Raw genomic sequence first — 25,320 nt, forward strand, 5'->3', positions numbered from 1 at the left:
AATTTGATGCCTACAACTATGAGAATGTCTATTCAGCACAGAAGATTAATCTTTCTAGCTTTACCCCATAAAAATCTTGGGAAATTTTCCACAACTGCAAAAACTAAGGAAAAATCAGAGGATAAGGAATTGCCAGTCTGACTGAAAAATTATGTAAATGCCAGATCTTTGTTCAAAGTTGCTTGCTACTCTGAGTTCAAAAGAAGGATCAATGGTGCAATTAAAAAGGGATTACACAAATTACCAATGGCATTTTTCACAGAACTAGAGCAAGAAATCTTACGATTTGTATGGAAACTCAAAAGACCCCGAATAGCCAAAGCAATCTTGAGAAGGAAAGATGGAGTTGGTGGAATCAGGCTTCCTGACTTCAAACTATACTACAAGGCCATAGTGATCAAGACAGTATGGTACTGGCACAAAAATAGAAAGGAAGATCAATGGAACAGAATAGAGAACTCAGAAGTAAGCCCAAACACATATGGGCACCTTATCTTTGACAAAGGAGGCACGAATATACAATGGAAAAAAGACAGCCTCTTCAATAAGTGGTGCTGGGAAAATTGGACAGCAACATGTAAAAGAATGAAATTAGAACACTTCCTAACACCACACACAAAAATAAACTCCAAATGGATTAAAGACCTCAATGTAAGGCCAGACACTATAAAACTCCTAGAGGAAAACATAGGCAGAACACTCTATGACATACATCAAAGCAACATCCTTTTTGACCCACCTCCTAGAATCATGGAAATAAAATCAAGAATAAACAAATGGGACCTCATGAAACTTAAAAGCTTTTGCACAGCCAAAGAAACCATAAACAAGGCTAGAAGGCAACCCTCAGAATGGGAAAAAATAGTTGCCTATGAAACAAAGGACAAAGGATTAACCTCCAAAATATACAAGCAGCTCATGCAGCTTCATACCAAAAAAGCAAATAACCCAATCCACAAATGGGCAGAAGACCTAAATAGACATTTCTCCAAAGAAGACATACAGATGGCCAACAAACACATGAAAAGATGCTCAACATCACTCATCATCAGAGAAATGCAAGTCAAAGCCACCATGAGGTATCACCTCACACCGATCAGAATGGCCATCATCACAAAATCTGGAAACAACACATGTTGGAGAGGGTGTGGAGAAAAGGGAACTCTCCTGCACTGTTGGTGGGAATGTAAGTTGGTACAGCCACTATGGAAAACTATTTGGAGGTTCCTTAAAAAACTACAAACAGAATTACCATATGATGCAGTCATCCCACTGCTGGGCATATACCCAAAGAAAACCATAATCCCAAAAGAAACATGTACCATAATGTTTATTGCAGCACTATTTACAATAGCCGGGACATGGAAACAACCTAAATGCCCATCAACAAATGAATGGATAAAGAAGATGTGGCATATATACACAATGGAATATTACTCAGCTATAAAAAGGGATGAGATGGAGCTATATGTAATGAGGTGGATAGACCTAGAGTCTGTCACACAGAGTGAAGTAAGTCAGAAAGAGAAAAACAAATATTGTATGCTAATTCACATATACGGAATCTAAAAATGGTACTGATGAACTCAGTGACAAGACAAGAACAAGGACGCAGATGCAGAGAATGGACTGGAGAACTCGAGGTTTGGTGGGGCGGGGGGTGAAGGGGAAGCTGAGACGAAGTGAGAGAGTAGCACAGACATATATATACCACCAACTGTAAAATAGATAGCCCGTGGGAAGTTGCTGTATAACAAAAGGAGTTCAACTCGAGGATGGATGATGCCTTAGAGGACTGTGACGGGGAGGGTGGGGGGGTGTCGAGGGAGGGAGGGAATATGGGGATATGTGTATAAAAACAGATGACTGAACATGGTGTACCCCCCCAAAAATAATAAATGAATAAATTTTAAAAATAAAAAATAAAAATAAAAAAAAGGGATTACAAACTTCAGAGGAAATAACAGTTATTTGGTTTGAGAAATTAAATCCCAGAATCACTAAGGGAGATCAATTGGATAGCTAACCTCAATTTTAAAATGGAGAAATCCTTGCCAACTTAAAAATAATGTAAGAAAAACAAGAATCAAAACAGTAACAACAAAAACTGAAAACACCTATCTGAGAGCTCAGTGAAGAAAACTGAGAACATGTTTATTGTTTACTGTACTGACTACTGAGATTATGAGTAAGACATGGTCCCTGCCCTTCAACTGTGCAGTATAATATACAGAACTGGAGGACAGAAATTGCTCTCAGTCATTTGTCTCACATTTTTGGAATTCTCCTCATTCAGGGCTTGTATTTACTTTGAGTATAAGAGTAAGTCTTTTTCTTGGTAAGAAGAATACTACTCATACATACTATATACTCTCTGATATTTTTCCTTCTGCTCTGTACCTGGTCATTCCCCCTTCTTAGGGTGTAAACATTACCCATCTATAAGGATCTATGCCTCCTAAGTATTAGGAAAGTAGGTGAAATACTTTTCCCCTTCAAACAAGATAGCTCTTTAGAATATATGAACAGTGGTTAGCATATTCCTTTAATTTTGGAAACTTAGGGTGGAGGATGAAGATGAAGCTGTAAGGTAAACATAAGGCTGCAAATTGGAAAATATAACTTTACCTATCTTCCCTTGTAAAAGGACTAGAAGCAGAGTTTCACTCTCTGAAATGTCAATGAAAGCATTAATTCACCTTCAAAGGGTCTCTCTACCCCAACATCTACAGTTTCAAGTTTTGAGACAAAATAGCAGTTGAATATAAAAATATTCAGCATTCTATCCTATGCACTGTATCATTAATAATGTGTTCCCAAAATAGAACCATCATTTAATACCATCCCACCCCCACCCCTACACAGAGCTTATACATTCTAAATGTTGAGTTCAATGGCTCAGTAATTTTTATTGCTTTAAGATATACAAGAAAAATGAAAGATAACAGAGGAGAGACCTGTGAAAAGTGAAATTCTAAATGATACCACTCATGGAAAAATACTTTAAAAACTGAAAAAACATCTAAAATCCACCAGGCATTGTAACAGGGCACAGTGCTTGGCACATGCAAAATAAAGCCATCAAATTTCTTCAACTAAAGTACTGTGGGATAATTATTTTTAGCATCTAATTCTTCCTTTATTTTGGTTTTCACTGATTATATTTATGGAACATGATAGCAATTTTTTTCCAGATCTTTATTGGAGTATAATTGCTTTACACTGTTGTGCTAGTTTCCACTGTACAACAAAGTGAATATGCTGTATTTACACATATATCCCCATTTCCCCTCCCTCTTGAGCCTCCCACCCTCCCTATCCCACCCCTCTACGTCATCACATCACCAAACATTGAGTTGATCTCCCTGTGTTATGCAGTTGCTCTAGCCATCTATTTTACATTTGGTAGTGTATAAATGTCAGTGCTACTCTCTATTTCCATGATTCAAACTCAAAATAAGCAGTATCATCATTGCTATGAAAATATCTCTGAATCATTGACAAAATACAAACACCTTTATCCATAAACAGTCTTGAGTCTCTACAGCCTTGGCAGAGAATTTACCATTTGTGAATGTACTTGAAATGGTTTTTAAAAAGTAGTTCTTTACTCCTGGAATACACTACTATGTCTCGCCAGTTCTATCATTTTGCCATTTCAGTAATGTTACAGAAATAGAGTCTTTAGTACGTATTCTTTTAGGATTGAATTTGTTTCATTCAGGGTCATTCTCTGGAGATTCATTTGTATCAACAGTTTACTTCTTTTTTGTCTTTAAGAAGTATTTCATGGTATGAATGTACTGCAGTTCCAGGAGTGACGGTGGGGTGTATGTGGGAGGGAAGTGGGCATGGCTATAAAACACCATGAGGGATCCTAATGGTGATAGAAATGTTCTGTATCTTGTCTGTATCAATGTCAATATCCAGATTATGATGTTATACTACCTGTGGTTTTACAAGATGTTACCATTGGGGAAAACTGGGTAAAGGATACCCAAGATTTCTCTGTATTATTTCTCACAAATGCATGTAAACCTACAATTATCTGAAAATAAAATTTTAATTTAAAAAATTCCAAAAAAAAAAGTAGTTCTTTAATTGTTGTATTATTCTAGCAGCAAGAAAAAAGTGAGAAACTAAATCACAAGACCTTATTAGTCAGAAAATAAAAACAAAGTAATAGAATGTATTTAAAAGTCACACACAAGTTATTCCTCAAAGTCTAGTAGCAGAGACAAAAATGTTCTCCAATTAATATTGTGAAAGTGGCACTCAGTATTTCATCAGATATCTTTAAGCTTTTCCTTAATGTGCCTCTTGTCCCAGTTTGTCTTGTTTTCTTGCTGAAAGTCATTGCTCTTGGGCAGGGCAGCCAAGCAGAAAACTAGTTTCTACCTCACTGGACAGAAGCATTAGAGATGTCAGTCCATGCAACACATACTGCCTTCTATTTTCTGGAATGTCCCAAACAGATTAATTTCTTTTCTCCTAAAATCTATATAAGGTATTTTAGAAAGCCCTCTTAGAAGTTTTTAAGGTGGTCACTTTTCATACCTACGTATGTGTGCGTATTTCTCTCCTCCTTTCTATCCTCTCTCTCTCCCATCCATCCATCTCTGTCATTTCTAGATTTTACATTTTCATTAGGAAAACACATTGCTATGCCAGACTACAGATCTATTTCTTCACTAGTTTGTTGCTTCATTCCAAATTATGTTTTCTTGATCATTTTCCTAGGAAAAAAGAAAATGCTTAAAGGTACTGATGACCTCCTTTTTCTTTTAATCTCCCAACATCCAGTTGTTACTAAATTTAAAATCACTCTTTTTGTAGTTACTATTCAAAAATTTATTGGGGCAGCAAAACATATTTTGCCTATATGCTCTTAGCGAAGCAGAAACAAGGCTTGATAACCAGTGAGCATAAAGAGAAACAAAGAAGTAATTTAAAAGCATTGACTAACCTAAAGGTTATGAAAACATGATAGCATAAGGATAAAAATCAGATCAGATCACTGGAAAATAAATACGGAGACCTCCTATTTTCTCATCTCTATACCATTTAACTTTTACATGGTGCTGCTGGATCAAGTTACGGAATGCTGTGAAGAACTATCTAACATTGATTCCTTCTTCAAGGGCAAAATCATTTACAGTTCTAATATGCTACCACAAGATAATGATTACATCCTGTTACCAGAAAATGTGTTAATGGTTTACACGAGCAATCTGAAGTAGAATAATAAAGTTAATAAAAATTTCCAAGAATTAACATGAAAACTTATCCTAAAACAGAAATGTATATTAAAAAAGTAAGATACATCTCTTCCCCCTACTCCCCTTTTTTTTTCAGCATGATGAATATCATAGTATTGTCTGCCTGTGACATTTCATTTTGAGAACAAATTATTGACCCACAAAGAGGGATTGTAGTGAGTCCAACGCTTCTATAAAATATCTCCTCATTTGCAGTTCTCATTGGCAATCTCTCATCAGAACAAAATTAATTGTATTTCAAATGCTATGAAATGTAAATCTCTAATTATGCTACATTCCGTACAGAGAATATTAGAATGATGATTGATTACTATGTGATATGTTTTCCAGAGCTTTAGATCATTAGCAATTTGAGGAATGATTCAATAACTACTTATCTAAAGCCATGAGAAATATAATGACCCTTTTAATAGTGGCACAGTATTACTAGATTATCTTGAGACAATAAAGATATTTTATGTTTAGACTCTTGAAATGCCTAACCACAAAATCACAAGAATCTCTCTGATTGTTTTTTGCTCCTCTCTCACTCAGTGAATATCCCCTGGCCTAGAAAATCTTGGAACATGACATTAAAATAGTTCAGTTGCTTTCATCTACATGTTTGCAGTAAATAAAAATAGTTCTTCATAAACCTAAATCACATAAATAGCTTCCCTCAAATTAAATTAAATAACAAAATTTCCTTGGCAAGTAAGGACCATGGTCCTTCTTCCATATTAACTGGAGAACTACTTGGTTCTTTAGAAAACAATACTATTAAGAACTGATAAAGGATGGCAATTTAAGTAAGTGGCTAGAAATATTTTATACAGTCTTCTAAGATGATAAAGCTCATGCATGGACTTAAATACAATATTTTTACTGAATGTTATTTTAAGAGGTTAACTTTTCAATTCTCAATTCTATAAATTCAGTTACATGAGAATAGAGGTATACTTTGATGGGTTGATTAGATGATTTTCCAAATGGATAATTAATGAAACCTGAGCTTATTGATGGTGGTGTATTTAGTGAGCATTTACAGGCATTAGCTCATGCCATAAATGGAAGAACTGGTTGAAAGCATAGCAAAGAAGCTTTCTCTAAACACAATAACATTGTTTTATTAGAAACATTTCTATCATTCTAATACCTATGACACACTGAAGAAATTCATGCACATTTACTCATGTCAAAAGGAAAATTAATGTTGTGATGTTGCGTCTTTTATGAAGTATCCTGAAACTCTCTACCATTAGCACTAATTAGTACTTTAAACAGTGATTTCAGCTCTATGTTCTAAAAAGTAAATGACTAACCGATAAAAGTAGTCTCTATGCCTGGAGACTGAGCTCCGTGATTAAGGCTGAGTTTTATCAGAAAAAAAAAAAATGGGGACTTGCCTTGTCCTTGTCATGTTAAAATATACTGCCTAATAGATCAGAAGTTAAAATTTGGTCCAACTTATTGAGTGATTTATTTATACAGTTAAAATGGTTGATCAGTGGGCGCAAACAATTTTAGTACATATTTTTTCATTCCAGTTGAGGAAGGAGGAGGAGAGAGAATGAGTGTAATCACTTTTAGTTTCAACTCTTCTACTGTTACTGTTTTCTCCCTCATAAGGGTTATTTACCGTTCTTCACAAGGTTAAGCTTTTATTTGCCATCTCGTAAAATTTTTGCAACCAAAAAAAAAAACAATAGAGATAGCAGTTCCATAATTCAGCTTAATGATTTCTTACATTGTGCTCAACTATCACTTTTCTCAACTGTTTTAATCTGAATCTCTAGCAAATTGTTCTTAAGGAGAAAATAAAATACATAAAAATCCCCTTCGTTGTTCACAGCTTTAGACTAAGCGACCTCAGTTAATTTAGCCAGTTCACTTAAGGCTCAATTTACCTCACTATACTTATCCTTGTGCTTTCCTAATTCACATTCTACGTATAACTCAAGATACAGAAGAGGACCAAAAAGAAAGTCCTGTTAAATAGAAGAAACTCATTTGCTACAATTGGAATTAATGTTGAGTGAGGATGGAGCTGTGAAGAATACTGACCTGGACTTCAGATTTCTCATCTTTAAAATATGGAATAAAATAAATATAAAACCTATAGAAAAGAAATGATTTGGGTTTCTACTAAGCAACGGCAGGCGAAAATATTTTATTAGTTATATTAGACTATAAAAGCACTAGGTAGTTTATATATAGATGTATATGTATAGGCGTATATGTTGATTACAAATGTATTTTTATGTTGAACATAATGATAAGAAAAAGTCAAGCAACTATTGGAATATATTTTGATGCCACTATGTACACTATATCTCAAAACTTTTCCAAATTTTTATACGACAATCATTTTAGTTGCTTGTTATTTTATTTCAGTAACAGCACATGTGGCAGATTACAGAATCCTAAATAAGTAGCCATTTTAAAAAACATACATATACAAAAGTGCATGTGTGTTTGCTGGGAGGGGATGTATTTTCGAGAATATGTAGGTAGCTTTATGTCGAGTCAGTTATAAACTGCACAACTGTTCATAATAGGTAGTGTACTGAATTAAGAATGTTATGATAAAATACTTAGGAAGTGAGTAACTGTTAAACGCTGCTCTGTATTTTTAAACCGGGTCTGTAATAATCAACGCTCTATTAATTCAGAATTCCCCTGTGTTAAACTAGTACGTCCTAATATTTAGGGTTACATTTCCAGCAAAGGTCTTTCACTGAACGTTAGCAACATACATCTGTTTCTTATAATTATGCTTATTGGCATATTTTGAAATGTAAATGTTAAGAAAAAAGTAACACAATCTGATTTTTCTCCCTTCAGCCTGAAAGGTTTGTTTTGAAATTAATCCTTAGATATTGATTATAATGAAATAGCAAAGGTTAACTACTGAATTGATGAGATCAATTTTAAAAATTTCTGGTTTTCACCGACATTTGTCTACATGTATATATTCACTTTGATTTTTATCAGACCCTAATAATTACTGTAAATTATTATTTTACTGCCATTTATTTTTTGAAAAACACTTTAATATACTATTTCCTATTTTATATTATTATAAAATATAATAATAATTCAAGATTTTAATCATAAAGAAGAAATATAAGAAAAGTATACTAGCAATGAAGAGGGTAAGAGCTATAGAAAAAAATGAGGCCTTTACTATTTACAAAGCCAAACTTTAATATGTGAATACTTTTTCTCTCATATATGTAAATACTACCATTATAAAACAGCTTATTTCATCAATGTCAGTTTTAACAGACTGGTTTCTTATGTTGCTTTCCAAAGGGAGTAATGATAAACAACCCCTAAAAATATTATTCTTCAAATCACACTTGGCCATCACAGTCATTATTTCTTAAATCTGTACATTCTGACAGAAATAAAAATGACAGAAATAAAATTTCTCAATTTAGGTTATGGAAATTACTCTCAGACATAGACATTAAAGGGTTCCAAAAATCATAAAAATAGCTATCAAAACAGCAATCAGTGAAGCAAAACATATTCTTGTAAAAATCAGCTCATGAATACCATCTGCTTTGCAATAGGATCCTGGCTTAAACTCTAGAACAAAAATATTTTAATAAGCAGTTTGTCTATTACTAAAAAAGCTGTAAAGTTGTTCAACAAGTCTAAGGGTAGGAAAAAACAGCTTTAACACATGGCAGTTTATATATTTTTAAGACCAGATAGAGGTGATAACATTTTAAATGTGGCTTTAGTGCAAAAAGTGGCATGTATCATTGATGAAATGTGCTATTTCTGAAATACATGTCTTTTTGATAGAAAAACAGTTATGTTTTTTTTTTTTTAAGACAGATACATCTTGGGATGATAAATTTAGCTCCAAGCAAATTCTCTGAATTAACACTGCTATTTCTTCCAATGGCTGTTACTTTCTCTCCTGATTTTGTAAAGAACGTGCTACATTAACCTCTCGTAACGTTCCTGATCTTTAGGGGTCATGATGTAAACAGTCTCATCATGTAAAAGAAAGAGAAAGGGCGTGAGGAACACATTTCGGTGCTCTGGTTTATGAAAATTTCATAGATGTGATGCTAGAGATAGTCCACAGACACACACAAAAATACTGGATTGAAGTAAATTTGAGAAAGTGTATTGTCAACCATTCAGGAAAAGAAGAAAACCAGACGGGAGAGCAGAAAGCAAAACTGTAAAGCTGAACTAGACAAGAAGTGTAGTGGGAGAATGAATAAGATTTAATTTATTTGCTTTGTTTCTATTTTTTGTTTTAGGCAGGAATGAAGAATTGGTGAATCCCCCCCCAAATTAAAAGCAGTTTGATGGAGAAAGTGGCCTGTTCACTCACTAATTCATCCAATGAATTTATTGCCATAGAGAACCTACCGTGAACCAGGCATTCTTGTGGGCACTGGGGATATAGCAGTGAACATAATAAACAAAAATCCTCACCCATAAATTATGGTTGGGGAAGAAAGACAATACGTGTAATTATAAAAGAACAGACATAGTGCTTTTGATAATAATATGTGACATGGAGAAAAATCAGAAGGGCATAAGGATAGAGAGTTAGAAAGGTGGGTGGTTTTCAATTGGTCAGTCAATAAAGGCCTTATTACTCTAAAGAAATGGTTTAAATGGTTTAAAATGGTTATAAAGAATAGGAAACTAAAATTTCTAGAGAAGCACCATTATATGCTCCACAGACTATGAAAAGCACACAGTTACTAGGAGATTTGAGATTTTTTTCTACTAAACCATAAAGTAAAGCTCTTTAATGATAGTCAGCAAACTTCTGCTGAGGAAATACAGAAATTGCCAAATGTACCCCCGTGAGGAAAGGGAATTAACATTACTGGATATCTACAATTGCCAGACTTAGTGATGGGAAAGTTGTGTTACTGCCATTCAATTCTTACAGATGATGTGATCACTCTCCACTAGTGTCCACTCATTTTTAACTATTGATCTTCTATAAAACACTTTAATTGAAGAATTCCATGGAAAAAAGTTAAAAAAAAAATCTGCGTGCATACTATCTTTCATTGGAAAACATTTCTTTCTGTACTTTTTCTAAATCATGATGAAAATACATTATTTTCAAGTGGTATCTAAGTAGCAAACTCAACCCCATGGGAAGGGATAAATTCTAAATTTGTTTTAGTTGTATCTTTTGGGAATTTTCCTGGGGAGCAATCAGAACTCAAGGAAAAAAGTGAGTAATTTTTTTTTCCATCTTCACTCAGAGTTAAAATTTTCTATTTGTAAAAGGAAGCAGACCAGAAGGTAAAAGTGTTTGGTTATATAAAGTTGTCAAAAATAGAATTTGACTTTGGGGCTGTGACTTTGATACCAGAGTGATAAGGTCTAGAAAAGAGATTCAGCTCACTTCTTACAGACACAGGGGAATATTGCATAACTCAATAGAATGATCTCAGATACCTCCCTGCACCAGCTATGCCCACTCTGTATTATTTTATGATTTTATGTTAATGAGTGCTAATTTAACCAATTAAATGTATAAGATATCTTAGGGGTAAGCATAAACTCAAAGTGCCAGTGAAACACTAACCCAATTATGTAGGCTTCTGCCTTGGAATTTCTGTGTCAAAGATGTAACCACAGTCCCATGATGGAAAAACTCAGAGTTAAAGGATCTCAGATAGTTGGATTCCTATAGGGTAGGAATGGAATAAATTTAAATTTCTGATGTTCCAAATTGCAGAATTAAGACAAATGTTTGGAAACTCCAGGAAGAGAGACTTTATCGATATGGAAGAATTTTGTAATAATGAAAGCTCTCCAAAAAGCTTCTGAGATAGTTACTAAGGAAAAATAACTGAGTACGGAAAGACCAAAAGCAAACAAATAAACAAACCATGAAATAGTCCACATTTGCCTATGAACAAACAAAAAGGGCAATATAGTGCTTCGACGTGTGTTATGGGTTAAAAAAAAAAAAAAAAAAGGTTGTTGGAGTCCTGATCCTTAGTACCTCAAAATGTGAAACTACTCAGACACAGGATCTTTACAGGTAATCAAGTTAAAATAGATCTTTAGTGTTGACCTGAACAACAGGACTGTTGTCCTCATAAAGGGGGGAAATTTGGACAGAGAGACAGACACACAGAGAGGGAAGACAATGTAAGGAGACACAGGGAGACGGCCACCTACAAGCCAAGGGATGCCGGAGGCTAGCAGAAGCTAGGAGAGAGGCCTGCAATAGCCCTGCGAAAGAACCACCTCTGCTCACATCTTAATTTTGGACTTCTAGCCTCTAGAACTGTGACAATACATTTTCGTGGTTTAAGCTGCCTAGTTTGTGATACTTTGTTCGAGAGCTCTAGCAAACAAATACAATACTTGGGCAAGAAGAAGAAAATGATCCCAGTGGTGGGAGATCAAGTGTGAACTCTGCCTCATCCTGTATGTTGAGAGTTCACCACAGTGTCTGGAAGAGCAATGAATGGATGAACAAGATAATGAGTGAATGCGAGCAAGAGTAAGTTAAAAAAGGAATAAACCTAATTGACAGGAATTTAAATTGGAACTTTGGGGAAAGCAGAGGAAATGACACGGTAAAAAACAGACACCAAGCATGGCACTGAATTAGCAAGAAGAATCAGAAAATGTTCCATAAGGCTCAAAAAAGACTAATAAAGAATAACTGTCAGGTGCCAAGTTTAACATTCTAACCCTGGCCAGGCTTTTGGTTTATTAAAGAACCATGATAAACGGATTTGCCTACTCTGGGCTTTGCTTTTCATCAGTAAGGTGGCTGGGCTAATAGCTAAATACTATTTAACTTGTGCTCAATGTTTCAAATATCTTTTCCATAACATCGTATGCAAAAAACCCAAAGGAACTTTTTGGCCAAGCCAATATATAAAAGTAAACAAAGTGGAACTGACACTTTAAGCAAAGGAGGTATCATTTTAGATTATCAACAGGACTTGCTAGGATGGGTCTAGGTTGTGGCAATGAAAAGGTAAGCAGCCAGAGTCTTTTAATACATGCCTTAACCCATTGCTTCTATGCTTATAATCCTTCCTTTAATACATTTATTCAATAAATATCAAAGGCCTGCTTTGTGCCAGGTGCCGTTCTACGCTCTTGGGACTGTAGAGGCAAAAAAAGCGAAACTCCTGCTCTTGTAGAGCTTGTGATCTCTTGGAGAAGGAAGATGATATTTGATTAACTACATATTAAGTAATATACACAGATTTAGAGGGTGCAGGGATTCATGGTGATAGACTTATTTAGAGATTGAGGTAAGGAGAGCTTCTCTGTGGAAGTGAAATTTAAGCAGGAACCTGAGCCAAGCAAAGATGTGGTGAGAGAGAGATCCCAACAGCGGTCCTGGGTGGAGATGAGGTTGGCACATCGAAAGAACGGCAAGGTCGGTGGTTGGAGCAGAGGAAGAGGGGGGTAAATGTGGGGAGTGACCGATGAGCTTGTGAGGCAGGCAGAGACCAGGTCACAGGGGTCCACGGTAAGAAATTTCTGATATATTCTGATGAATCTGTTGAGAATCTACTGGAGAGTATGTGACATAGCCTGACATACATTTTAGAAAATCACCCTAGGTGCAGTTTAGAAAACAGGCTGTAAGGAAGGCAAGAACGGCGGGGTCTCTGGGCTAGGCACAGGGTTAACAGAAGACGATGGTGGCTTGGTCTAGGCTCCCCACAGCCAAGGGAAGTAATCCAAACTTGAACTTAGCAAATCAGATCCCTTGGGACCTATTCCTTCCTTATTGTTCCAGTTTCATTTACAGTAAACCCCTTCCTCCTCCTCCTCTTTGCTTTATGTCTTCATCAGTCTGAACCTTTGCACATCCGTTTCCTCTATTTAGAATGATCTCCGTTTTTCTCTTCATGGTCCAACAGAGATCTCACCTTCCTGTTTCAGAACCTTCTCTTTGGAACATTTCCTGGCACTTCCAGGAAGAGGAGAAATTACTATAGAATCTCATATAGTAGAAAACTGCTTTTTTATGCTGAATTACAAGCATTACTATGTTGTCCCAATGCTGACTGGATGGTGTCATTTTTTTCAGTTTTATTGGTTTGAGAAACTTAACAATATGGAAATTACTGAGCTAAACTTAAACTCATCACTCTGAATATCACTTAGGTTATTCTTTTCAGTACAACTAACATTTAGTAACTCATGCTTATAATTGAGAAACTGGTGTTAGTTTAAAACACTCAAAGAATATTTAGAAATTTGTCAAGAAGTAAATTTTAAAATCACATCTTAGAAACAGAGTATCTAAAGTGTTAATAACATTGCCGGTATAAAAAATGGTCTACCTTGTGTGTGCAACAGAACACTATTTTTGAGCTTGTATACAATTATTCCATATTAAAGCATGCATTGAGTGGGACCAATTAGAAAAAGCAACTGCTAGATTGTGCTCCAAGGCTTGATACACTTAGGATTTTTCAGGCTCAGAGTATTGTTTGGTAATTCTATTCAACTTCTTTTACCATTAGATAGTTAATCAATATCACTGTGCAATCAATAATACAACTTATACAAACCATTGTATCTTCCATTTCGTACTTTTAAATCCTGAGTAAATACTGTGGGGAAAAAATATCGACACCTTGAATCTCTTCTATCCCTGAGTTCATTTGTTTTAAGGGTATCAGGCCATATATTATGTAAATGATCAACACACCAAGTGAAAAAGCCTATTCTTTCTAATGACAGAAGCTTTGAATGTAACTTTAAAATACTGTTAAAAAATGTATTTTCCTTGATTTCCAAGTAACTCTTCAGGTGAGTTCATAGGCCACAGTTGTAAAAATAAATACCTATGCATAACTGAGTTAAAAATACTTCGTGCAATATATTTAATTCTAGAAAGTTATATATTAAAACAAATCTCTGTAAATTGAATGACATCTCAATGCACAAGTGGTTCCCTGATGTAACAGTTATGAACTGTCCCCCACATGAAGACAGTTATACACTGTTTGAGAAAGTACATAACAAAATGTTTCTAGTTCCTAACAAAACTAGAAAGCTTAGATAAGAATTTTTAATTCATCAATATGACTATTAATATGCCTGTATACCTAAAAGTTGACTTTCAGTTACATATAGTGATGTATTTTTCAGCCCACAGCCAATGTTTAACATATATGGATTGGTGGCAACAGAGCGATATCTCAGAAAAACCTATTTAGACACTTCGGGGTTTGAAGATCTGGCGTTCAGAAACCAGTGCATTAGGGGAACTCTTAATCTGAATATAAATCTAGTTTTAAATAGAACTACCATTTTATCCATAACCTTCTAAAGAGTTATATATTAGGTTTTCTTTAAGTAGGATACACCTGCTTCTGTACCAGATTATTAACATTTCTTATTCTCAGCTATAGAGATCCTCACAAATGTGTCCAACATACCTATATATGTTCTTTTCCCTTTGAAGCATATTTTCAAATAAACTCTATCATTCAAAAAAAACACAAAAATTAATTTTTCCTCTGTATCAACTAGGCCTACCTGAAGTTAGATTAAGAAAGTTGCCAGATACAAAATGAGCGTGGATGAACTATGAAGATTATATTACACTTTCTGTCCTAGAAATGCTCTCTTTGGAGCAACAAAGAGAAGATGGAAGGAAGAATTGACTGATTAAATGATCTCCACGGATCCTCTCACTAAAGAATTCCAGTATCCATGGGTTTAATGTTCGGTCATTCTTTGCCTTATCTATTTATGTTCAATGCTTATTCCATCACCCTTGAATATGAATATGAATTGTACTCACCGAAATCAGTCTACAATTGCTACTTGGGAGATTTCAGGATTAGAACAAAATTTCAATCTCATTACATCATAAAATAATAACCTTTCTCATTTTTGTCTCACATAATATGGTTTTTTTTTGGTCTTTCTACATGGATGTATACTTTTTAATGTTTTCCCCCAAATTTCCAATGAAATAGTCCTCCCTGAAATTTAGAATTAGGCGCCAGGAGCTTTTACTGCCTCCTAAAGTCTGCAAACACACAGTTAACATCAACTCATCCACTGTCTTCTAACTGAGAAGCACTCTTACCGTGTAGCCCTCGGTATACTGAAAAGGAGCCCTGGAGCTTTCGTCAGCTGTTGGACTCAGAGGCTTGGGGTCAGACACGGAGCGCTGCATCGTCTTGGCTGCCTTAGGACTTGCTGGGGGAACTTTAGCCATATCTGGATGCAGTACTTTCTGCGGACTTATATCATCAGGGAGGGGTTTCTCATAAGGTACCAAGGCAGATTCTAAGGCTTTGCCTGGTGAAAGTGGTGAGATGGGTGAATAAAGGACTTTTGGAGATTTGGGTGGGGAAGGAGCCAGCTGTAATGTGGAATCTGCCCGAAGGTGAGATGAATAACCGATCTCTAAAGGTGTCGGGCGTTTCTTGTCTTTGGGTGGAGATGTGGCACTCAGATATTGAGGACTTTGTGTGTCTGAATCTGCTTCTGTTTGACATCCTAAACTGCCCCCTTTGTAAGTCTTTTCAGGTGCTGAAATGTGTTTAATTATTTCTACCTTGGCATCCACGCGTGCCCGAATCGAAGGCGTTCTTATGGTTCCGACGGGTTCAGTTTGCACAGATATCTCCGCTACCGTTTGAACTGCTATACTGGAGACTTTGGAAAGGGGTTTGGCTTTGTCCGCCTCTGTCGTGCTGTCACCGTACTTCCCTACGCGAGTTTTTCTCCTTGATCTGGCAGGCATGTCCCATTCATCCTGATCTTCGTCATCCGTTTGGACGCTTGTATCGACACTCTTTTTAGTTCTCCTTCGCCTACTCACGTAACTCCGATCTGCTGCATCTTCATCATCAGTTTGTACCCCACTGTCCACTATCTTTTTAAAGCAGCGGGGATCATCGGCCAGATTTTCCCCCATGTCATCGTACTGGCCACGGACTTTAGCTCCAGAACTTCTCTTTTTGGGTTGTTTCTCCTCTTTCACAACCACGTCTGTCAGAGGTATTTCTGAAACAGTACTCAGGATGCCAGGTGGGGCAATGTACTGAGTAACCCCGTCAGACTGCACTGTGTACCATCCTTGGCTTTGCGGTATTTCAATCGCCACCACGGCTGAGGCCGTGGTGGTTGTATCTTCGGTTGCCCAAAACTGACCGCCTTCTGGGGCAGCGTACTGGCCTTCCAGAAGGGCCTGCTCTGTAGTGGTTTGCGGAGAAGCAGTTCCAGAAGGGTCATAGTTATACTGGTAGATCTGGCGGATCTTCTGCTCCTCGAGCTGCTGGTGAAGTTGGTGCTGCAGCTGCTGGATCTGCTCCAGCTGCAACTGTTGCTGCGCGAACGTCTCCTGCCTCATCAGGAACTGGGCTTGCCGCTCCTCTTCTTGCTGATAGAGGAGGTGCTGCTTCATTGACTGCAGCTCCTCCAGCTTTTTTTGAACCATGATCTTTTCCTGTTCTCGGAACCGTTGAATTTCCTGCCGTTCCCACTCTAATTCCTCAGCAAAACGCTGCTGCTTAATTTTCTCCAGTTCCAAGAGCTCGCGCTCCAAGTCCAGCTGCTGCTGTTGCTTGTCTTCTTCGGGGACGATTACAAGCGCACTTTCCTCTCCCACCGCTTCAGAAAACACTTCAGACGCGGTGGTTAAAGTGGGAACCGAGTCCATTGTCTCAGCCGTAAGAGTTTCCACAGTGATTGTTTGCAAACTGGCACTGATATCAATACCAGTCACTGCGATGTCTGTTTCAGATGCACCTGTTGTTAGGAAGTACGATCTCGGCATTGGCTGGCTCTGGTGCAGGGCAGATAATGAAGTCCCGGCGTCAGCTGTGTGCACACCAGACAAGTCCCTCAGGGAGCTGCTGAAAATGGAGCCAGGCTGCGTGGTGATAGCAAACGTGGAAGGAATCGGAGTTGCTACTGAAGCATAGACAACACCATTAGAGGACCTCAACACACTCCCCACCCCATACTGGGGTCCTGGAGGTGGAGTCATTCTTGCTGTGGAATACTGCGGGGTACTAATGCCAACTCCTGAAATGACTTGTCGTGTTTCTGGATAAGGACCTGCAGTCTTGCTTGAATAATCCATTACCTCACCTGAAATACAGGGTAGAGTTATAGTCCAGTTCCCAGAACGAATGATGCTTTTGGGGTTGGAAAGCCCTCTCAGTCTTGAAGAACATAACGGACGGGACTGCATGCAAATCCACAGGTTAACCTACTTAGGTGCGGAACAAAAGCAATGTTGAACATGCAGGCACATGCAGGCGACTCTGGGTGGAACAAATTAAAAAAAAAAAAAACCACAACGAAAAACGAAGAAACAAAAGCGCACGTGTACTCCAAAATATGTTGCCACACTATCCAAAGAAAGATCAAAAGTAACAAAATTGGAAAAGGGACCACGTTGTCATCCTGAAATGAGAGGAGGAACACCGTAATGATATTTCAAGGCAAGGTCTGTTGCTACATCATACTGACCTGTGGAAATTCTCCCTGAAGTTAGATCTACTGCCGCATCAGTTCCTCCAGAATAATCCAAAGCATTCTTACTTTTATAGAAAAAATGTCCAGCTTCTGCTAAATTAGTGTCAGACATGGATGGTTTCATCCCCCCAATCCCTCTATAACCATACGGCCCTGATCGATCATATTGGTAGTGGTCATCCCTATAACCAAAACGATCCTCAGGAAGAGTAGTTGCAGGCTGCTGTGCTGTGCAGCTCCTTCCAAAAGGTAACTTATAAACCACGTCACAGCACACGGCTCTTCTTCCTGCAGTCAGATCAACAGGTTTTTCATCATCTTCTATTATTCTGGTCACCACGTTTGAAGTAGCTTCATCCATTGTTGCAACAGTCCTCTGAGACTTGGAGGTACTGAGATCCACTACTTCCCCATCGGTGATGCCCTGGGATGTGATGCTATCAGTCCATCCATTTGTGACACCAACAGGAGGTGCAGTAACAGGTTTCGTAAGAGCTGATGTCACTGGGTGTGCCGAAGTACTCAAAGATAAGTTTATTGGTGCTTCCTCCCTAACTGTAGGAAAGGCCTGGCCACTTGGTATCCTGTATGGGGGCTCTGCATGCTTTGATGTAGTGAGCTGGAGTGGTGCTGCTGTTGCATGTTCTAGACCCACTAGGCTATCTGTGCCCGTGGTGTAACTTGTAGTAGCTGTGCACGTGACAACAGAACCTGTCTTGGTGATCAGGGGTGTCGGAGTCACCCCTGATGAAGGTGCACTGAGATTTATAATAGAGGGCTGGACAGCACTAATTTGTCTCCCATACCTTTCACTTGTCGTGGTCTGCCTCTTCACATCCATTGCAGAAGCAGAAAGATCCATGCATTTTTCAGTTACTGTAACTTCTGCTTTGGGTACTGTACGAAGATCAATGGCATCACCAACAATTTGCAACTTGACATCTTCTTTATGTTGTTGCTTCTCTAAATGGAGGTGATCTAGAGCAAGAGGCTCTGGAGGAATGGATATAGCGACACTGCTGAGACCAGCACTAGGGACGGTACTTCTCGCTGTTGAAACCTCAGCCTCGGAAACTTCAGCTGGGAGAAACTGCGTGACTGAAGTTGGGGGTGCTTGAAATGAAGAGAGTGTCATGACAGGGAGAGCAGAAAATGTCTCCAAAGCTCCTGAGATGTACAGGCTCTGCTGTGAAGAACTTGAGATTTCTCCAGCTGTCACAGGAGGAACCACAGAAAATATTGGCTCAATGGAAATCAGATCTTTGGGGGGTGATCCCAAGGACCAACTGGTAATTGCTTGACTCGCTGAAGAATCTGTTGGAGTCCCAGGTTCAGACGGCAATGTGATAACCACATAAGTTTCTGTGAGGGATTTGGAAAATCTTGGCGAGGACTTGTTAGAGTGAGGGGAAAGTGGGGAGGTAGGGGAAGGCAATTTATAATCTGCTGAAGTCACTAAATTTAATGTCATACTTGAAGTTAAAGGTAGACCTGTTGGTTTGGGGTGTGTATCTGTTGGTTTGGGGGTAGTGACTGGAGGTTGAGGAACTGCTGGCTTGGGGGCAACTGGAGGTTTGCTTGGATCAGGTCTATGTGTAAATACAAGTCCAGATGGAATTGAAGATGGCTTAGGAGGAACAGGAGGAGGTGCGGTGGTACATATTTTTGTTACAGGTAACCCATTACTTCTTGAGGCAGCTGTGGTCTCTACTGTAGTAACATAATCTACTAGAGGTGTAGCTGCAGTTGTCACAGTCACTGGAGCTGTAACTGTTAACTTTTTTTTAGGATGAATAGTTGGTTTAGGTGAGCTTGGTGGAGGAAGAGGTGGGGGAGGAGGAGGGGGTGGAGGGGGAGGAGGAGGTGGGGGAGGAGGAGGAGGGGGAGGAGGTTGGGCTGATATGTCCAAAGAAGAACTTCGAAGGAATGGTCGGATTTTAGTTGGAAGAGAGGAAACAGAAGGAGTGCCAGATGGTGGCGAAAATGAAGGTTTTGCTCGACCAAAAACCTCTTCAGATAAAACGCGTGTGGTTGAAACCTGCTCCTTCACTGGAAGGGCTATTACAGAAGAAGCTGTCTGATCAAACACAGTTTGAGAGAAGCTAACTTTTGTTAGTTCACCCTCAGACTCCTTCCTTGTATCTCTGTAAGCTTCCAAAACTTCCAGAATAATTCCATCCCCTGTTTCCTTCTTGGCTTTCTTCACTGGGTCTTTTTCAGATATAGATAAGTCTGTAGAAACAGTGTCAGCAATCAGCCCCTCGGGTTTAGTTCCTACAGATTCTATGACAGAAGGTTCCAGATCAGATAAGGAAATCACAATGTGATCAGCACTAGTTCTGCCATCTGGTATGGCAGTCCTATCTAAAGATATACTTATGTCTTCTGGATAGTCTATAACGCTGCCTGGGAAATACGTTGATGAGGAAATTTCCTCAGAATCTTCAAATTTAGGTACAATGTCCACTGGCTCAGTATAAACTGTGGTTATGCCATCCAGGGTAGTAACGGGTGAGGAGCTATCTGTGGTACAAACTGAAGAAACAGATGATGTGAGAGAGGGTGTGTCAGAGGGTGGGACAGATGTAGCACTTTCTGAAGGCTCAGAGTAGGTCAAAATCAGTGACTCATGAGCAATGATCTCTTGAATTTCTCTTGTATAATCAGTCACATATTCATCCTCAATTTCTTCTGCTGAAAAATGTTGGGTTATTTTAACATCTGGGATGGAGAGTGTTGCACTGCTGGTCGAATCTGTAAGAGATGCCCCTGAGAGAACACTTGATGTCAAAGATGCATCAGGCACCCTGTCAAAGTCCACAGCAGACATATCATCCCTGATGGGGGGCTGGGTTGGACTGGATCCAGGTGTTAATTGCATCTGTTGCCTTTTCATGAGTTCTTCATAGGCAGCATCAGCATCTAGTAATTTTTTTTCTTCACTGGTAGAAGTTACCATACTACCCAGATTCACAATCTCATGGCTTTCTGGGATGATAAAAGAGCTTGAAACAATGTCCTCTTGAGGCAAAACAGCATGTAAGCTTTCTAACTCATAAAACTCTTTCTGGAGGTCTGTAATTTTCTGCATGGGATCTTCATAAATCTGCTCTGGAAGTCTTAGTTTTTGCTCTCTCCCTCTCTCCTGTAAAAATCCATTTTCTTCTTCTTGCCTCGTGAGCAGACCGTCATCAACCGAACCATTGTATGTGTCCTCTACTAAAGATTCATAAATATAATCCTCTATTAACATCCCACCATACAAAGGCTCTTTTTCAAACATTTCGTCTCGTTCATTTGCAGCTGGAAAAGCTTTATATTTCTGGCTTTTATGCATCATTTCTTCATACATCTCCTCAGCGCTTTTTAATGCCTTTTGGCCACCTTCTTTCTGCATAACAGATTGCTCATCTGTCGGTGAGTATAAAGACACAGCTGTGGGCAATTTATAAACTTTTTGTACTTCGATTATTTTTTCTGGGCTTATTTCAAAGCCTTCTGGGTCTGACTCTATGCTAGGTGAATATTCAGAACAAGAAGATCGATGGAGCTCCTCCATTTCTGCAGCCTGGCGTAATTCTTCCGTTGGAGACGCATCTTCGATGGGAGAGAGATTACTGGGTGGTGTCTTTGGTCTTTCCCTCCTTCTCTGAGCGCGAAGTTCATCTTTGTCTTTCTTTGACTTCTTAGTCGAACTCTTTCTTTGCTGCTGTTCTAATTCCCGCTGCTTTTCTTGCTCCTTCAATAATTCCTCTTCCTCTCTCAATTCTTCTTCCTCTGAAGAATCTTCAATCGTAGGTAAAAGAGGGCCATGCGATCTGTGCCGAGCTTTGCGTTGCTGTTTGCTCTCTCCCTTTTTGTGACTCGGGCTACTGTCACTGTCCTCATCAAGTGACGAAACTGATGTAGGGGACGTGCCGGGAGTGAAGCTGGAAGCATGAAGACTCGAAGATCCTTCCCCCCTTGACCGATCTTCCGGAGAGTCTGTCAGGCTTTCCATTTCTAGTTCTGGCTCTTCATCAAAATACAAAGCTGCTTTTTTCTGTGATGACTCTGCAGAATACTTATCTGCTATCGTGCTGTTGAGTTCAATCGTTTTGAATCGACGGAGCCCTCCTCCTCCGGCAACTACAAGTTCTTCACTCTCCTGACTTTTAGTTTCTCTGTATTTAAGTTCGGGACTTTCGTCAAAGGTCTCCTCGTCTTCATCATGCCACGAATGGCGCCTCCCCGCATCCTCCTCAAAGCTGGCACTACTTTTCCGCGTCAGTCGCCTGTGTTTCCCTGCTGTTCCTTTCCCCTTCCCTCTGGTTTCTTCCTTTTTCTGGCTCTCAGTACTGCTGCTGATCTCTTTGATCTGGTTCCTAAAGAACTCATCATCTTCAGAACCTGAAGCATCTTCATCAGCACTCATTTCTATGATTTGCTTTCGAATGAAGTCCTCCTCTTCACCTGATCCTTGACTGTCTTCCTGTTTATATTCATCACTGCTTGACGAACCAACACTAGTTCTCCGTTTTCTTTGCGGCACAGGTGAGTTTTCACTTTCGCTACTGTCTTCAATGGAATCGTAAGGCTGTCTTCTTGTCGTCAGCTCATCAACAACTTCAGACTTTTCTTCATGGTCCTTTCTGGAAGGAATGTCTTGTTGGCTCTCTTTTTTAAAAGTGTCTTTTTCTTCTTGACTCTCTTTGAGCTCCTCTGAAACTGCAGATTCCAGTGTTTCGGCTAAACTCTGAGTTTTCAGTTGGTCCTTAGGCTGCTCAGGAGACATCACGTGGGGCTGTGTTTTCTTTTCTGACTTCTCTTCAAGTGTACTTGCCTGAGCTTCCAAAATGGATAGGACCGTACTTTCTAACTTAGCCAAATCTGAGGGGCTGCATGGGCTGCTTTCTTGTGAAAAGGAGTCCTTTTTGAGTCCTTTGAGCAAATCCTTTTCATCGCTGGGGATAAGACTTGGAATTTCACCAAGTGAACTTGATATTCCATCAGAAGAATATCCTGTGTCACTCAGACCTTGTGGGCTTTTCGGCTGCTGAGAACTTGAAGTGTCTGATTTGTCATCTTCCTTTTCCTAGCAGGAAGGAAAAGATACAGGAAAACTTAACATGGTTAAACTAATAACATGACCTTTCCATCACTCTGAAATAACTATTACAAATTGAGGAATAATTATAGGAATTTTTTTAACTATGTAACAGTATTTTTTAAAAAATCTTTGAGCACAAAGAAAATAAAAATGGTTGATACATATTAATGTTAGTTTTCATTGAAGTTTAATTAAATGTCAAATCTCAATCACAATTGATTTTATTTCATTAATGTTGTATCCGTTTACATCTCAATACCATTTTTCTTCAAAAACATGATTATCTTTCTCAGTAAATTTACTTTGGGAAAGAGTTCAAATGGTTGAAGCAATATTTTAGTAAGTTTCCATTAACATAATTAATACTTTTGGATTATGAGGACAGGCAAACAGAGAATCAGAGGATGGGCATGGTACTTGGCTACAAGTTGCATGGGATTTTGAAAAATTTACTTAACAAAAACAAGCGGGTAACATGGCCATAATATATATTCATTGCACCTTCTGCAAAGGACTTTTTTTTTTTTTTTTTTTTGAGAGATTCAAACAACACATTGCCTTTTAAAGACACTTTGAAAGATGTAAAATACTATATTTTACTTGGTGTGATTGCTAATAGTATTATTCTACATCACTTGAATGTTCAGAAAGCATAAACTTTGAAGAAGCTATGTCATAATTGGTCTAACTCAAGGTTTTAGAAGAGAAATATCCATCTACTGTTTTCCTAGAGTCATCAAACCATGTTTATTTTCAGCATCTCACCTCAAAGAAATTTAATAAGTATCACTTATCAATGTCTTCAGATTTTAAAATACTTGGAATTTTACCTTCGCACTATTGCAAAGTCAGCTCCCTTCAACCAACACAATAACTAACTTGTGAATGTGAACACGGGCTTTCCAGGGAGCTGGGATACTTTACAGACAAATCACAGTCTCAAACAACTGGTTCCTTTGGGCTGGGATGAGGCCATGCCAGCAGTTTGCTTCGAGAATCAGAGAGGACTTAAATGGAAATATTAAACCGACTTTTTGCATAAATTCAAATGGAAAATACCTACGGGCTAAATGAAACCCAAGTGATCCAATTAGTTTCCATGTTTTACAGACAGTGTCAAAATAACCCCACAGTCCTATGGAATGAAGAGGTCAGAGGAAGAGTTGCAGGAGGACAGGCTCTGTCTGACCCTGGCCTATGAGGCCACCTGGATTCCAGCAAGTCTGTATCTTGAACTATCCATCCTGGTACTTTCAGTGCAGGTATGGGCATGGGTTCCTCCTACCTACCGCAGCCCTAATGAACAGATGGCAGGCTGCACGACAAACAAAAACCACACAAACACCTCTTTCTTCCTTCTTTCCTGCTTTTGTTCCTTCCCTACTTTCTTCTTTCCTTCTTTTACTCTTCCTCTTCCCCTTTCCCCTCGTTCTCAAATATACAAGTTGTTGGGTTGATACTCATTTTACATTTATTTCCATTTTAATATCTGTCTTTATTATGTATGGTTGAGGATGTACCTTGGGCACATTATAGGGTAAAATGCTTTTGCTGAATTCATGACATGGCAATTCAAAAAGACAGTCTGGTACATTCTTTACAACTTTCATGCAAAAAGCAAGGCCTACTCTTTGATTTACAAAGAATTAACTTCCCTGGACCATTTCAGATGTCTTTCCAGAAAAGAATTACCTATCTGTCATTGTGAGACCACAGTAGTTGGGCTGACAGGCACCCAACTAACTGGTTTGTTTCTCTTAAGAGCTACACACTGAAGAGGTAATCATAGGTGAAGCAGTGTTCTCATAAAATCTTTCTGGATGGTCATAGTGGAGGGACATTTCCACTTCCTCATATCCTACACAATACCAGAGCACAATCTTTTCAGTCCAGTATGCTTTCTATGTCTTCCTCTGTCTACCATCCCATATTTCACTAAATCACAGTAAATACCATAACCATAGGGGTGGAGTACCTAAGCTCCTTGTGAAAAAAAGGTCAAGAAAATGATCTTTCATAATCAAATTGTGATGGTGTCATTGTGTTTTATTTTGAGTCTGCACATTTTATAACACATAACAATGTAATAAAATTATACATATAAGACGGAAATGCAACTATGGTTATAGATAACAATTCATAGAGTATAATAAAGAATATATTATAATTTATACAATGAATTCTGAAGGTTCTACTGACACTTTACAAAAATGAGATTAGGATCAGACATACATAACGTAACAAAGGAAATTAAGATACACTAGACAGAAGACCCAGACGCACAAATAAAAATCCCTACCCCAAACTCCCCTCATGTGCCCTTCTGGATATGTGCATGCTTTCCTTCTTTTCTCAGTGCTGTGTTCCACACACTCTCCCTCCCGCCGCTTTCTTCCTGGTCTCTTTCCTCCGTACTCCTCATGGGATTCGTTCACCATTTACCTATGATGATGCTGTGATGATTTTTCACCCAAATGA

General features: G+C 38.4%; 1 protein-coding gene across 1 annotated transcript in view; it reads right to left on the reverse strand.

Annotated features, from left to right (window-relative positions):
- PCLO (piccolo presynaptic cytomatrix protein) overlaps positions 1–25,320 on the reverse strand; it is a 375,075-nt gene that overhangs the window by 150,263 nt on the left and 199,492 nt on the right. Inside the window, exons 6-7 of the mRNA XM_057731959.1 lie at positions 17,748–22,827; positions 15,349–17,363 (exon numbers count right to left, since the gene is read on the reverse strand). Of these exons, the coding sequence (XP_057587942.1) occupies positions 15,349–17,363; positions 17,748–22,827 (7,095 nt within the window). The remainder of the gene's footprint in view (positions 1–15,348; positions 17,364–17,747; positions 22,828–25,320) is intronic.

Source organism: Hippopotamus amphibius, chromosome 4 (genome assembly GCF_030028045.1).
Source record: "Hippopotamus amphibius kiboko isolate mHipAmp2 chromosome 4, mHipAmp2.hap2, whole genome shotgun sequence".
Classification (NCBI taxonomy): Eukaryota; Metazoa; Chordata; class Mammalia; order Artiodactyla; family Hippopotamidae; genus Hippopotamus; species Hippopotamus amphibius.